The 16,639-nt window shown below is 43.5% G+C and overlaps 1 protein-coding gene across 3 annotated transcripts in view; it reads right to left on the bottom strand.

The window, feature by feature from the left end:
* Positions 1–16,639, bottom strand: part of PPEF2 (protein phosphatase, EF-hand calcium binding domain 2) — a 28,400-nt gene that overhangs the window by 3,330 nt on the left and 8,431 nt on the right. The window contains exons 4-16 of one of the 3 annotated variants that reach the window (XM_015570321.1): positions 16,377–16,504; positions 16,172–16,229; positions 14,670–14,845; positions 13,163–13,277; positions 11,926–11,972; positions 10,945–11,111; positions 10,440–10,476; positions 10,198–10,347; positions 6,034–6,420; positions 5,058–5,243; positions 3,859–4,001; positions 1,600–1,706; positions 303–466 (exon numbers count right to left, since the gene is read on the bottom strand). In XM_015570321.1, the coding sequence (XP_015425807.1) occupies positions 303–466; positions 1,600–1,706; positions 3,859–4,001; positions 5,058–5,243; positions 6,034–6,420; positions 10,198–10,347; positions 10,440–10,476; positions 10,945–11,111; positions 11,926–11,972; positions 13,163–13,277; positions 14,670–14,845; positions 16,172–16,229; positions 16,377–16,504 (1,865 nt within the window). Of the gene's footprint in view, positions 1–302; positions 467–1,599; positions 1,707–3,858; positions 4,002–5,057; positions 5,244–6,033; positions 6,421–10,197; positions 10,348–10,439; positions 10,477–10,944; positions 11,112–11,925; positions 11,973–13,162; positions 13,278–14,669; positions 14,846–15,057; positions 15,360–16,171; positions 16,230–16,376; positions 16,505–16,639 lie in introns of those variants that run through there. The other 2 variants (XM_015570330.1, XM_015570325.1) reach the window with 2 other exon arrangements.

Genomic DNA, 16,639 nt, shown 5'->3' with positions numbered 1-16,639 from the left:
GTACTGATCCAGAGACAGATAGGCATTGATTGGACCGTCGGGGCTGGGAGGTAAGGTAGGGAAGGGTGGAGGGGAGAGGGAGAGATCAACCAAAGGACTTATATGCAAGCATATAGGCCTAACCAATGGACACGGACAACAGGGTGGTGAGGGCATGAGTGGGGGGGATAGGGGGTAACGTAGGGATAAGGACACATATGTAATAACTTAATCAAATTAAAAAAATTAAAAAAACACAAAGTTCTCCATAAGGGGCTTCATGGTCCACAATATGCCCTCATCCACCATTTTCTCATCATTACCTCGTGACTCAGTTGTTCTTTGGCCAAGTCCTCCAGCCAGGACTTGTACTCCAGCATGTTACCTGTGGAGCTGTTTACCAGCTGTGGCCTCAGCATCCGCCATGGCAGTCCTAGATGCAACACAGACTCCACAGCTGCTGCCCAGTCACTCAGGGTGATTAAACCTACAGGAAAAGGGCTAACTTGTTGTCTTGTCGCCTATAAGCCCAGTTTCCTGCCTAACAGTGGGTACCATGTTAACCTGACATTCTTCTTACTATCCGTAGGTAATAAAAATATTAGGCACTGTCACTATTTCTGTTGGTCATGGTCATGAAAGTAGAGTTGCCAGATAAAATACAGGATATTCAGTTAGATTTAAATTTCAGACAGACCACGAGGTATAAGTATATCCCAAATATTGCATGGGACATACTTATATTTAAAGATTTTTATTATCTGTCCATAATTCAAATTTAATTTGGCATTCTGTTTTTATTTGCTATATTTGGCAATACTACTGGAAATCACACAAAACTCAGACAAATAACAGGAAAAACCATTACACAAATACAGCACTGGTTGTTTACTTGTATAGGAAAAAATATTGTTATGACTGTATGACAGTGACTGCTGTTTTTTAATATGAGTACATGTAGTTAATGTCCGTTACACATTCCAAAAGACAAAACTGCCAGTTTTTATAATAGAATGAAAAACAGTTAAATACACACTTGACAACAACAAGAAGTCAAATCATTAAAATTTGCTAATCTTGGGCAAACTTCTGTAACCTGCCCCACCTGTTGCTTTTTGCTTAGTTCTGGCCTTGTCACCTTTCCCTGACTCCATTTCTTTTCACCATCTCCATCTATCTTTAGCCAAGTTCATATTGTTAAGAGCATGGAATTTTTTTTTTAAATATATTTTATTGATTTTTCACAGAGAGGAAGGGAGAGAGAGAGTTAGAAACATCGATGAGAGAGAAACATCGACCAGCCGCCCCCTGCACACCCCCCACTGGGGATGTGCCCGCAACCAGGTACATGCCCCTGACCGGAATCGAACCTGGAACCCCTCAGTCCGCAGGCCGACGCTCCATCCACTGAGCCACACCGGTTTGGCAAGAGCATGGAATTTTAATATTTAGAAAAGATAACTGGGCCATTAACTTGAATTAAATGGAGGAAGTAGTCAAAGAAGTCTTTTGGCCATCTGTTCATTCAGCAAACATTTCTTTGCTAACTACTGCGAAACAAGTTTTTGTTTGTTTTTACCAGCTTCCTTCTCTTACGAATATCTTACTCGATTAACTTACCAGTGTTACCATTATCACGCTTCTTAAATTCCTCAAGAAGATCTGAGGAATGAGCAAATAACTTTCCCCGCAGAGCTCTTAGAGCTGACTCCTCCACTCTGCTAATCCTGGGACAGAAGAAAAAAAGGAACATGTTACTAAAGAAGAAATAGTCATGGGTTTTTACTATATTTTGCCTCTCTCGTCCTTAATATCCCGACTTCTTAAGGGCTCAGTTTTGGAGGGAAGAGCTCCACCTCTTATTTCTGCCCCCGCCCCCCTGCTGCCCCACTTTTCCCTGCTGTGCACAGATAGGATGAATTTGAAGTATTCTGTGGGATGCTGCTGTCCTGCCCAGTATAGAATACTATGGTAAAGTTATGTAACTTCACTGTACCTCAGTTTGCCCATCTGCAAAATAGGGATAAAAATGTTACCTACCTCACAAGATTATTGTGAAGAATAAAAGAGTAAATTCATATTCTGCACTTAGAAGGAAGCTTGGCACTTTAAAAGCACTCAATAAATGATGTGTTTTCAAAATCATGCTTTCCTTGTAATTTATTATTACATTAAACAGTCACAAGGCAAGATTCATGAATAACAAAATAACACTTATTTCGTTTTCTCATAGTTACAATACCCACTGAGGTGGGTAAGACTATTATGCCCATTGCAGAGTAAGTAACAAGCCTAAGGTCACATAGCTAATAAGGGGTGGAGCTAAGAATCAATCTTGACAGGGGGACACCAGGCTGGCTAAACTATTACTGTGAGATGTGGATTTACACCAAAAGTAAGTGAATTCTGAGTGAGGATTTCTCTAAGTAAAACACATGGTCCTGAGTTCTTGTACAACAAGACATCAATTATGGCTGGTCAGGAGCACTTCCCCCCTTCCTTCTAAGTTCTCCACTGTGGTCCAAATAGTTGAAGTCGTTGGACAAGTGACTTCTGGGTGCTGTTGTACTTGCTTTGATGCAATCAATGAATATTTCAAAAAGCTGAGTGATCTTTCACTATGTTATTAAAGATACCATTTATAGGATTCCCTACAGTGACTCCTCTTGTAGTGACAACACTGAAATCATATGAAATCATGGCATTTTGGGTGCCTGGGGCCCACCCTTGGACACTCTAATCTGGTGGAACTGGGATGAGGCTCAGATGACTGATTTTTTTTTTTTTATAAAGCTCCACAGATGATTCTGCTGCCCAGTAGGTTTAACTACTATTGTTTGGTGAGTTTAAATTTTCATATAATATTTCTTTTTAAAGTAATGCTGGCCATAATTTTTTTAAATAACTTGACTGTTTAATAACTCTGAGTGTTTTAGACTCAAGAATGATTTAAAATAATGAATTTTTATAGCACTCTCACAAGGCAGATGCTAAATATTAATGTGTTCTTTTCAATGGATTTATACTAACTTTGTTTTGATTTCGAATTTAGTTCATCTGATAATTTTAAAAGCTGGTTTAGTGCCACTAAAACAGTATCTGTTAGTAGCTTTATATTCTGGAGCCCACTTTTTTGGTGGGAGGCAGTATTGCATAATAAGAGTATGAGTTCTTAAATAAGACTACCTGGGTCAAGGCTAACTCTCACTGCTTATTAGCTGTGTGACCATGGGCCAGCTGATTTAACCTCTGTTCCTTAATAATTTCATTTATAAAAGTAGAAATTATTACATGATGTATTTCGTAAGTTCATTGTGAGACATATATGGTTTATAATAACACTTAATGTGTGGTATGTTCTAACTAAGATTACAACTCAGAATCATCCCAACAAAAGCCATTTAAGTAATATTATATATTTCCTTCCCAGGAGGAAAGGGCCATTGTTAAGAGGTTGTGTACACTGAAATCCATCTGCCAAATCCCCAGATAGTACAAGGACCTTTGGCTGGGGTTGATGGGACAGCACAAATTCTTTACGGATGAGAGAGAACAGAAGAGTGGCCCTGGAAAGACTCGGTGGCTGGTCCATGGATTTTACCCATGATGCACCCACTGAGGAAAACTTCAATAAAAGCAAATTTGCAGGAAACAAACTTGTTCCTTCCATTAATGAGGAGGAGGTAGAGATTCTGGAGTGTGTGGAGAAGGAAGAGGCCTCTGCCTATAATGTCTATTATAGATCCGCCTTACTTCTGAAAGAGCCAAATTCTGAATTCTCACTTAGAATTTAGATGAATGTAGTAACATTTGACACTTCAAAAGTTCCATAAACACCATAATTCTGCTTTTCTGAAATCACTCATGGGAAAGTCTTGCCTTTGCCTCATGGTCAGCATGTGGGTCGCCTTGTTAGCTTGATACTGCACGATGTGTGGGGTCAGGGCTGGCCCCAGTTTGACATAGGCCCCTCTGTTACTGCCAACTGCATAGTAGTTGGAAGCAGAAAAGATGGTTAACACCTAAATCAAGAGAAGAGAGACAGCCACTCAGCTTCACTGGAGAATCCTTTGCCCTCCGTCCTAGAGGGTCCAACCCAATTTCAGGGGCTGCTATTTCTCCTTGACCTCACCTATGGGTTTATTTAAAGTCATTAATGCTAGTAGGGCAGGAGTTGTGACCCAAGTAATAAAAACTTGAATTCTGATAGAACATCCACAACATACTTTCTTCACATTTTTGTCCCAAGTAAAACTAAGAGGAGTCAGAGAAAAAACTTCATTGATTCCACTTAGAGGCCAGCTGGGCCCAATGAACTGAGGCGGCCATTACACCCAGCACGCAAATAAGCTACCAACTAGCAGGTGGGAGGCCTCAAAGCCGTTTCCCACAGTGCCGAGCCCCCAAGATGCTCTGTGAAAAGTTTCCATTGTCAATATATTGGAAAATGCTAAACACTGCATCTTTTTTTGGAGATTTACAATGAATATAGGAAATTAAAAGTCCTGAGAAGTCCTGTAATAAAGAAACTTATGTATTTAACTAAATATTTCTCATATTACTTGATCTCTTATTTTTTCTGCATGGAAAACTGTTATTCTCCTGTAGAATTAGTATTCCTGGGAATTACTCTCACCCAAATAGTATTAGCCCAGGCAAACACTGCAGGATTTAGAGATGCCCAAAGGTTAGGCAGGAGCAGACAATCCAGAATCCCTGCCTGGGGCACAGTGAGAAGTCCTGTTTTTCTGTGCTGCTGTTTGAGACATGTGAGAGCAAGCAATGTGACTTAAAGAACAGAGATGTGGCTGGGAAAACCCCAGGCCATATTTGCATCCATGAGATGGAAACAAACGTCCCCTTACTCTCCTCTCAGGGTATCGGTGAATGGTGGCCTCCAACAAAACCGAATTTCAAAGAGGCTCTAAAAGCCAAGGGTAAATTACTGCGAAGGACTCAGTTATGGTCTGCAAGAGGGTAACAAACACAAGGCAGAGCTGGCTGTGAGAAGCCTTCGCTAGCCCAGACCTGGGAGGAGCAATGGGACCGCTCCTGTGCACTGCCGAGGGCCCACCCACCTTGCGGCTGTGGCAGAATTCATAGCCTTCGGGTTTGCACTCGTGTGAGCGGATCAGGAGCTGCAGGTCGTATTTCTGTAGCAGCCGTTTGGTCACATTTGGCCCGAAATAGCAGCCTCCTCCTCGAACAGTGTTGGCCTTGCAGCCCTCCTGAGCCATGGGATCACTCCACAGAATATCCACAACCTGGAGAGAACAGAGGTGGTGTCTTCCCTAAAAACTAGACAGATCCTCATTCAGAGTCATTTCTATCAGTAGAAGAAGAAGAAGAGGAAGAAGAGCAGAAGGAACAGCAATGAAGCGAGTTGTAATCTTTTTGCTGATGGAAGGTTTTGCTTTCAATTGGGGGAAAAAATGCAACATCTGTAGGGCACAACAAAGTGAGGTGCACTAAAACGAGGTATGCCTCTATTTTGGCAGGCACTGTGAATACATCCTTAATAGCCATTCTTCTTCCTTGCTAACAAAACCCTGATTGGGCGTTTGGGGTGGCAATGTGCCAAGCTAAATATTTGCTTTCTCAGCCTCCCTTGCAGCTAGGGGTAGCCATGTGACACAGTTCAGAGATTTTGGAAAAGCCTTTGGTTGCCTGATAACAGAGGAGGACAGAAGCTACTGACAGCCCTTTGGCTTTGAGCTACAGCAGCCATCTTTCTGACACATTAAAACAAAAAATAAAACAATAGCATCCAAGAAATTGTGGCTTACCTTTCACCCCAGGGATGTTAGGTCACTAAACCAAGTTTACTCAGGCAATGGAGCCTACATCTTCCCATCCTTCACAAAACTCTAAAATATATGAGTCATCAGGCAAACACTAATCTCTTCCGGGGATGTTCTAACACCAGGGACAGAGAAAGGCAGGCAAAAAAATCCCCTGAATTTACATGGAAAGATGAGATTTGATGTTTTTTTAAATCCTTGGTCCCTCCTGATGGCAGCCAAATCCTAGGGAGCAGCTCCCGGCCACACCCACCTGCCTCCACTCCTCCTGAGAGGGCTCCAGCAGGTCCCCAGCTGCAGAGTCAGCTTCTGGGTTGAAGACCCAGGGCTCCTCCTTCTCCTTGATCACCGGGAAGCCTGCTTGCTGCCGGCACCTCTCCAGCTCCAGGTCCACGGAGCGCCTCGCCTGCCGGGAGAGCCCTCTGGGGTCCAGGAGGATGCTGGAGGGGACGCTAGAGGAGCGTCCAGTTTTGTGGGTCTTGTGGGAGCTGAGATGAAGGGGCGAAGAGGGGAGAGAGCGGCTTTGGGGGAGAAACCATGGGGAGAGGCTCCCTGCAGAGCTCGTCTGCTTGGCTTTTCCTTTCTCCTCCGCTTGCTTCTCCTTCTCTTTTCTTGTTTTGCACCTCAAGGTAGAAACAATCTACAAATGTCCAGAAAACACAGATGAGGGAATGAAACCAGAGGTCCTTTTTGAGCATCAGGCCAATGCTCCTCACACTGGGGTCCACAGATAAGTGCTGGCCTGTGAACGGTTTGTCCTGAGCCCAGACAAGAGAGGCACAGAACTTGGGAGTGAGCCTTTAGAAACTTCTATAGCCAGTTGGTAGTGCTACGGCACTCAAGCACATGATCAGTGGCCTTATATTTTTTGTTTGAATTTCATTTTTCTAGTCATTCAGATTTTACAAAACTATTAATCTGTGAAAAATTGGAAATTAATTGCCCGGTTGGCATGGCTCAGTGGTTGGGCATCAACCTATGAACCAGGAGGTCATGGTTCAATTCCCAGTCAGGGCACATGCCCAGGTTGCAGGCTTGATCCCCAGTGTAGGGTGCGCAGGAGGCAGCTGATCAATGATTCTCTCTCATAGTTGATCTTTCTATCACTCTCTCCCTCTCCCTTCTGCTCTGAAGTCAGTAAAAATATATTTTTTTAAATTAGAAAATTATGAAGACTGGTTCTTCACCACAGATAACTGGATAAATGCTAACCTATGTCATGATTTCTCTCTGGGAGCTTAGTCATTTTAGACAAGGATGAGAAAGGGCACCTCTCTCTCAGGAAGACGAGCCCTTACTGACTTGTCTGTTGTTTCACAGATACTACAGCAGAGGAGAAGAAATGCAGCTGATGGCTGAGAAATGCAGGAACAGGGAAATCTTGACACCTGCTGTGAGATCACATTTTACAGGAATGCTAGCTCACCTGTTAGTTCACTGGAGCAGGGAACACCTCTTTTCGGCCTAATTGGGAAGAGGGTTGAGTATGGTCCCTCTCACTGACTGAGAGTCATCATAGTACTGGGACCAGGATAAGAACACAGAGGACACAAGCAGAAAGAATTCTGATCATGGGAAAGAGAGGAGCCAGGCCACAGAGCAGAGCTGCGGCATCGCGCAGCCATTTGTGGCATGCCTGCGTGCCACAGTGAAAACTGAGGGACACGCCTCCCACAGGGGTATCAGTGACAAAGGTCTGGTGTACCGTGGGATATCTGTGCAACACAGAATCAGAGAACAAGAGCCTTCTGCAAACAGATATAAGAACCAGAAACCATGTCCTGGCGTGGACTGGCTGAGGGCAAGGACAAAGAAGGCCACTCAGAGAGGGTCAGCAGAGCCTGAGTGATGTTTGAGGAGGAGTCCAGATTAAAGAGAACAGAACAGAGGTTTTCTCTAACACTGGACAAGTGCTAAGTATTTCCTAGGCAGGTCCAGCCCTGGGCACGGAGAGTGAAAGGCCACAAAACGTGAATGGACTCAATCACCTCTTGCTCTTCTCGTTGCCAACACACACGGAGGGCCAGACTGTCTCCCTCAGGTACCGTTATTTTAAGGATATTATTATCTGCTTCATGAGGCATCCCTAGCTTTGATTCTTAAGGAGAATAACAGTGCTAACATTTGGAGAGCCCTTTCCTGGGCACTTTATATGAACTAATTGCTTAACCCTAAGGTCACCCCTATAAAATATCATCCTCCTCTATAGTTTCACATGAATTAATTCATTGGGCGTCACACCTCAATGAAGTAGCATCCTTATTTATAGTAGAGATAAGAAAACTGAGGCGCAGAGATACCAAGACTATACCAGGGCTGAATCCAGGTAACTGGCCCCTGAGTCCGTTTTCTTTGTGTTTTCCTTCCAAGTGGCCCTGAACTCTGTGCAGATCGAGACATCACCCCTCCCCAGAGCTTTGCAAACCAACTGCTGGGAAGTTAGCTTTTTGCTAAGCCACCGGAAGCTCTAGCAATCTTTCCCGAAGTCCCCACTTTTTCTATATTTACATAATTAAATGTGGTTCTTCCCATGAGATAATCTGACCATCATAACTTGCTGTCTCCACCAGGATGCAGCTGAATAAAAATGTTTGAATTGAAACAAACAAACAAACAAAAAACACAAGGACAATAAGGTACCAGAAAACATGCAGAACTGACAAAGGAAATACTACGAGCTGGTTTTACATCACCTGGGACCCTTCCTCTCAGTCAAGAACCCAAAAGGGCTGAGACTGTGGAGTCACTGAGAGGAGTTTTGCAGAGAGCTACTGACAATGTTGCCGGCCTCCCCTCTTCCACCTTTGCCAAGGGGTTAACCTTTTCTCTTCCCCACACGGAGTGTGGTGCGCAGGGACACATAACATCTTTTAGTCATCAGACACCCAAGGAGCCATAGTCAAACCAAGTAGGTAGGACCTGAATCCAGAAACCTCAGACTGAGTTGGATGCAAGTGGATGAGACTTGAGTATAGACGCCCTTGGGGACGGGATAAACATGATTCTGTGTGTGGGAAGAAAGGCGTGCATCTGGGAGCCTCAGGGACAGACTGAGCAGTGTTGCTACACAAACATCTGTCTATCCATCCTCGTCAGTAATAGAAACCCGGATTCTTACAGACACCCCCTGAAATAAAGACTACACCTTCCAACCTGCCTTTCAGCTAAGTGTTGACCTATGACAAAGCTGTGATCAGAAACTGTGCGTACAAACAAATGTCCTTAAAGGGGACATTTCTGCTCTGTAAGTTATGCTGGCTAGACTGGGGTCATGATGCCTGGAGCTCAAGCAGCCATGTTGGGCCATAATGCAACCTGGGAACCTGGGTCTCTGATGGCTTCGTGGTGTTACTATACAGTCCTGGTCTGCTGGCCTCCAGCTTCTATTTACATGAGAAACAAATAAATATTAAGCCATTGTTATTTGAAGTTGTCTGCTACTTCAGCCAAATGGAGTTAATGCTATTTCCACTTACTGAGTATAAATTTTGTAAGGCAGATGCACAAATATCTTCATTTAATTCTCACAACATCTATGACATAGTTATTCATATCCCTATTGTACAGTTTTAGAAACTGAGGTTACACTAAGTTAAGTAACTTGTTCAAGGTTGCACAACTGTACATAACAGAATGGTTTTCTTTTCATCATAGACTCTTACGCGTGTCTGGTATCTTATGGCTTCTCTACTCCAACTGTTATTAGATCGGGGATGGAAACACATGGTACCAGCTCCTCACTGTCATGTCCATGGCAAACATCACTAATTGGTCACAGCAACTTGTTCCCTGAGCCCAGCCGTGGATTCTCAGTCCTTCTCCTTTTAATGGTCTAATGCAACAATTTTCGAACTGGTGTGCCATAAGAATTTTTAAAACATGCAACACCTGAACATTTAGTCAGGGACACTGACCTTTTTTCCCTTAGATTGTCAAATTACTAGTAAAAAAAATGACAACAGCTAACACAATAGCCATTCCGTGTGAATGGATAAAAAGTATACCTATTTTTTGTCAGATCAGTAAAAAAATATATTTTTTGGTGTACCACAGAATTTTATGTGCTATGAGTTAAAAAAAAAGGTTGAAAGTTGCTGGTCTAATTTTAAATATATATATATAATTTCAGAGAGGGGAGAGAGATAAAAACACCAGTGATGAGAGAGAATCATTGATTGGCTGTTTCCTGCACGCCCCATACTGGGGTTCAAGCCCACAACCCCAGCACATGCCCTGACTAGGAGCTGAACTGAACTGTGAGCTCCTGGTTCATAGATTGATCCTCAACTACTGAACCACACTGGCCAGGCCTTTTTAGTCAACTGGAGTCAGCATGCAAGATAACATTTATTTTATGTTGATAGTGAAACGGGGTATTTTGGTAAAATGTGCACTAATTTCATTATCCAGTCAGTACCTTGTGCCTGTCAAGTTTAGACAAAAGCTCTAGGTCAGTCATGTCTGACACACCACCGTGAAGAATCAGGACTTTCTCATCCACCAGAGTGGCCAGTGGAAGCCAACAGAAAACATCTTGCAGTCTTTGTAGTATTTTCTTGCCGTGCGTCTGAAAAATGATATGCACAAGACACTAAGTTTCAAATACTTCAGCCAACTATTCAGAGCTCAGAGAAACTTTTGCTTTTAGAGGCAGCACACCTTATATTTTTGCATCACTTCCGTGGTGAAGCCATATCTAGATTTAAAAGCAAAAAAATAGATATTAAATTTAGTGACAATAGTTATGACATGATTGCATTTTTATAAAATACATATTCTTATACATGTACTTAACTATATAGAAAAGAGACTAATCATCAAAATGTCTACAATTAAACATTATCTCTGGGTAGACAAGTTATCGTATATTTTAATTTTTCTTCCTTTTGCTTATCTGTATTCCTTAATTTTTCTGTAGTTAAACTATTGTTTATATGATAAAGAGTATGGGTATGTAAAAAAAATTTAATGGTCTTATTAGAATAGTAGGATAAGGTGTAAATTTTTTAAAAAAAACTTTTAAAATGTTATATCTTGTGTATTCTACTTTATAAAATTGAAAAACTATTTTTAAAAAGCCTCTAACAGATAAGGAACTCTGACAAAATAACTTTTTACAATTGCAACAAGTAAATATCAAATACCAAGCATGTTTTGGTTTTACCGTAAGTTCACCATGTGGTCCTCATGGTTTCCTCGGTTAAGATGGAACTCTTTGGGGTAAACCAACATGAAGGCAAAAAGGACCATCAAGATCTCTACCGAATCCTTGCCTCGATCCACAAAATCACCGTTGAACACATAGGCTCGCTCTGGGGATGGGAGGCCATTCTTCCCAACAAGGATTCAAGTCCCAGAAGAGGCAGAGAAAGAAGGGAGTAGGAAATGAGGTTAAGCCAACGTGTACTTGACTTTACAGCAGACCTAACACCAATTCTGAGTTTTTGGCTCTCCTCCAAATGTAAAACGTCAGTAAGAGGCAGAAATATTTTCTATTGGTCTTATAGTTCCTTTCCAGCCAGGCTGAAGTTATGACATGTTCATAAAAATAAATGTTTTACGCAAAGCCAGAGAGTTGGAATGTGGTATGTGCAAAGGACACTGAACTTGTGATCCAAAGGCCGGTTTTAAGTCCTGGCAGCATTGTTTTCAATGAACAATAACAACTGCCAGAGATTCCTAAGGATTAAACAACATAATACATGGCAACATACTTTGGGAAATGCAGTATATCTATAAAGTTATATTACATAAACAGAATATTCATATGCTATATGTTGCTATATGCTCTGCATTTTATAATTAAAAATTGATATGAACATAGCTCTCAACTGCTTTGATAATAAATAATTCTCTTTATTTGAAAAAAAGAAAATCAATTGCTGAATAATGATTCCTTCTCTTTATTAACCTCAGATTTTGTATTTTTTAAACAGTTTATATAGTGGAATATAATGCAATGCTGGCTTTTATATTATATATTTTCTACTGTGTGTTCTAATATTTTCTATATGTATAAATAAGCTATGTATATCTAATATTTTAAAATCCAAGCAATACTTAATAATTTGTTTATTAGATACTGTATTCAAACTTCTAAATTATACCTCAGAGAAAGACAGAAACTTAAATTGAACATTCATACCTTATAAAATATGAATATTAAGTCATCCAACTGACCATGTAAATCTCCTAACAAAAACAGAAAAGGAATATCAGTTTTGATTGGTCCTTACCATTGTTTCTCATTTTTTTACTCTAAAAAAGGAAAATACCCAGAAAAAAACTAGCTAGGTTAAGAAACTTATGGTTAGTCATTTTCCACATGTAAGATAGGAATAATTATTAATTTCCCTTGTTGCAGGGGTAGTTAATATTGGAAGAAGAAACACAATATTTCTCCTGCATAATTATCATAAATAGTAAACAACCTGTCTTCTTCCTGAAGCAAAGATGGGGCAGAATAGCACGGGGCTGCAAACCCAGATGAGAATGGAAGACACTTCACCCATCTAGAACAGAAGCTGCAACTCCCTATGGGTCAGTCTTGCAAGATTTCTCAAGAGAAGTTGGGAAACTGGATTTTAATATGAAATCCTCTAATTTTAAAATATTGGAAACTAATTTTTAAAATATAAGACAATTTCAAGACCTATCTGTACACTGCATGTTCCTAGAAGTGCCATTTTACAATACCTGCTGTACCACAGTCTGCCTCCCCTAAATTAAAGGGTGGGGTGTCCATCTATAATATAAAGTGTGGGGGATCATCTAAAATATCACTGAAAACATAAGGAGGTGGAAAAATTGGCACTAACAGGATTTCTGTCTGGGACAATATATGTAGATGGCAGGAATATTCACTAAGCTTTAGGGCCTGGTCAAGCAATCTATATATATAAAAGCCAAGCGACTGGAATGCCGGAACGACAGGAACAACTGGTTGCTTTGACAGGCACTGCGGCCCTGATCGCCCCCTTCCCCAATTGGGGGCAGGGCCTCCCACCTGTGCACGAATTCATGCACCCGGCCTCTAGTTATAAATTAACTATCTAACAAGGGAGGGTCTGCAGGGTTTTTGTTCTGAATGGAGAGCATGAGTTTGGGGTCAAATATGAATTGCTTGGGAAAATAAAGAAGAGGCTGGCCCTGTGACCCCCTAGTCCTTCATTGAACCACCTCTAGTTTAAGAAACTGGAGCAAATATGCGATTGCTCTCAGTGTGAAGGAGTGAAGTCGGCCTGCCCACATGGCCATTGAGTCCCGCCCCGCTCCCCATCTCTTCCCCCCTACCCCCAGCCTTGCCTTTCCTCCTCCCCCATCACAGGCAGAGTTTTCTAGTTTGGGTCTAGCATATAAAACCAATTCAGACCAGCTCTTACCACACACTGTGATCTCCTCACTGTAACAGGTGGAGACCCGACTGATGTTTGGCAGCTGTACCAGATGTTTTCTGGTTTCATGCAAAAGATTCAAGACATAGCGAGCATGTAGCTGCTACTAGGAGGAAGAGGAGGGAGGGAACAGAACAACACTGATATTTGTGAGGGAAGATGGGCCTCCCCAAAAGTGAGCCTAGTCAACCGCCCCTGGGACCCTATGCACAGATCCTTTCTTTTTCATCCATTTCTACCCTTGTTTCTGCTTTTCACCGTCACCCAAATGTTGAACTCATTTCCTCTATCTGCTCTATGAAATCCCCCCTGGCTTTTAGCTGGGGAGAAACACATGATTGTTCAGCCAAGTATGAATAACTGCATGCATGCTGATGGTACTGAGTAATCCTGACATTACTGAGAAAATCACCCCCACTCCTCCTGCAGTGAATTAATTCATATGAAAGAGGGAAGGATTAGAATCCGGCATAGAGCCAGAATCCGACCACTTTTCCCCACCTCTGCTTCCACCACCAGCATTTCAAGCCACAATCGTCTTTCGCCTGGACTATTGCAGTAGCCTCTTGACTTGGCCTCCCTGCTTCAGCCCTTGCTCCTTACACTCTATTCGGCACAGAAAATGATTACTTTTAAAAGCAAGCCAGATGATAGCATCCCTGTGCTCAATGTCTCCCCATCTCTTTCAGAATAAAATTCACCCCCTGTCCTCTTTGCCTCCATCTCCTAATACTCTTTTCCTGGCTCCTTCCTCTTTGGCCACAATGGCCTTCCCACGGCCCCTGAGCAGTCCAGGCAAGGTCCTGCCTCAGGCCCTTTCCAATTGTTCCCTCGGCCTAAAATGCTTTTCCACAGATGTCCACGTGGTGCATTCCCTCACCACCTTCATTTGACCTTTGCTCAGAAATCACTTTGTCAGAGGCCTTCCCAGACCACTCGATAAAACTGCCCTCTCTCCCACCTAGAACTTAGTTGATTCTTTTGCATAGCTCTTACCACCTTCTAATACACACAATTTACTTGGGGCCGGGGCAAGTAATAATAAATAAACTGTTCTGACAAGGGAGGGCCTGGCTATTTGCTGGGATTTTGTTCTGAATGGAGAGAATGAGTACATCATTTACTCAGTTATGGTCATTTATTTTGTGTCTGTCTCCCCACTAGAATGTCAGCCCCAAGAGGACAGGGAGCTGTGTCTGTCTTGCTCATTGCTGTGTCCCCATGTCCAGAACACACTGGCACATACCGGTGCTCAGTAATTATCTGTGGGATGGATGAACAAAGGGCAATTACATTATTAGGAGAAGTTTTGAGTGCATAGGACCTGGTGATTGATCACAGGTCCTGGCTAAGCAAAGGAGGAGTGAGTGGAATCTCTCCAGTGGACCCATGACACAAACACCCTAAGTCTGGGGCCCTGCCTTCTGTTCTGATCTGCTCTCCCCCTGCAGGTGACCAGGTGTTGGTGGTGACTCAGGTTACTGGGTGAGCTTACTTGTTTCAGTCTGAAAGCTTCCACCAGGGCAGTTGCGTGGTCAGGAAGGAGTGGGAAGGAGAGGTGTGGCCCCGTGTAATTGTCTGGCACCTCTATGGATTCATAGTCGCTGCATTTCTCTACCTCGGAGTCCCGTGGAACTCTCTCCTCAGTAAACATGCGGTTCAGGAAGTCCCCTGCCAGGACAGAAAGGGTGGCGGCTTACAATCAGACATGCAGTCAGTCCTCAGGCAACACAGAGGAGTTTTTCCTTGGACCAGACAGTAGGTCCTCACTTAATGCTGTCAATAGGTTCAGTGACTTTAAGTGAAGCAACATATAAGAAAACAAGTTTCACCATAGGCTATTATATATAACAAGAGTTATGTTCCTGCAGAATCTCGCCAACCTTATCAAGTGCGAAGTGGCCAGTCTGGCATCAGCTCCAGCACAGGAGAAAGAAAGAAAAGAGGAAAGTGTTGACAAGTTAGGATGGGCAGGAGGCAAAGGTTATGTATGTCCTTGTGTCAATTCCCTTCTACTTTTATTTTAAAAGATTGAGATGTGTTAGACTTAGAAAGGATGGAATCTTAGGAGACTAGGTTTGTTAAGAAGAAAGGGAAACACTGGCCAATTTAGATCAGTGGTGGACTGGGTTTGATTCCTGGTCAAGCGCATGTACCTTGGTTGCAGGTCCCCTAGCCCAGGTGGGTGGCATGTGCGGGAGGCAACAAATTGATATTTCTCTCATCTCTCTCTCTCTCTCTCTCTCTCTCTCTCTCTCTCTCTCTCTCTCCTCGCCCCACTCCTCCTTCCCTTCCACTTTCTCTGGAAATCAATGGGGAAAATACCTTAGGGTGAAGATTAGAAAAAAAGGAGGAGGTGAGGGAGGAGAAGAAGAAGGAGGAGGAGGAGGGAGAGGGGGAAGGAGAAGAAAGGGAAAAGCCATGTGGGAAACAAGTTCCCAGGCATTTATGGTGCTCAGTGCCCTCGAGGCAATTTCCAACTGCCTGGCCCTGCATCTCTAGCCTGAGGGCTTTTTCCTGGATCCACAGAAAGCCCTGCTTGGCAGGCCTGAAATGCTGTGGAATTAACAACCTTTCCTCTCTGCCCCTCCTGGCAGCCTGCAACCAATGACTTTCAGGAGCTGCCAATATAAGGACTAGGTTCCCTCTGCCTTCAGGTGGGATCATGCGGGGCGTGTGTTTTGCATTATTTCCCAGGCACATTGAGCTGCTAGCTTTCTAGGCTGCCTTCCCTTCCCTGAATCCCTTCCCACTCCTTCCCCACCCACCCTGTTTCCTGTATTTAACAAATACACTCCTTGCACTCAAACTCTTGTCTCCAGGTGTGCTTCTGGGACAACCCAGAATACAAGTCCACTCTGCATTTATCTGTGGTCCTCCTTGCTCACTCCCAGCTATCACCAGATTCACATTTTCACTCCCTGTGCACCTCCCACCTCACCCCCAGACCCAGGACCCCGAGACAGGAGGACGCGCCATGTGGCAGCCCATACTCACTCTCACTGTGACTGCTGGGGGTGAAGTGGTCCACAAGGTAGCTGAAGAAATCGTGGAGCTACAGAAGAACCCAAGAAGACTTGGCTTTAGAGGTGAGTGAGAAGAGGCCCAGGAGTGGTCCAGACCGGCTACACCTCTGGGCACCTGGGCCTCGCTGCCCAGGGGCTGGAAGGCGGAGCTGGAGGCATCCCATATCCCACCGCACCTTGACCTGGTCTTGCTGCCCAGCGTACTCCATGGACTGGAAGATGCTCCAGGTGCACTGCCGCCTCATCTCCAGGCGCGCCATGTAGCGCCGGTACCATCTCTGGATCAGGACCGCTGCCTTGAAGGCTGTGACATGGATGGGGAAGCAAGCCTGTGAGCTGGGGTTCCCTGGGCCTGGGAGGAGGGGAGGGGCACCTCTCCCACTGTAATGTGGGGACAAGACGGTGGAGAAGGCACAGACCGTTGGTGCTGGTAGGAAGG

Source organism: Myotis davidii, unplaced genomic scaffold, assembly GCF_000327345.1.
Source record: "Myotis davidii unplaced genomic scaffold, ASM32734v1 scaffold892, whole genome shotgun sequence".
In the NCBI taxonomy this organism is placed as follows: domain Eukaryota; kingdom Metazoa; phylum Chordata; class Mammalia; order Chiroptera; family Vespertilionidae; genus Myotis; species Myotis davidii.
Note: the sequence above shows the minus strand (reverse complement) of the source record. Positions and strands in the feature narration are given on the sequence as shown.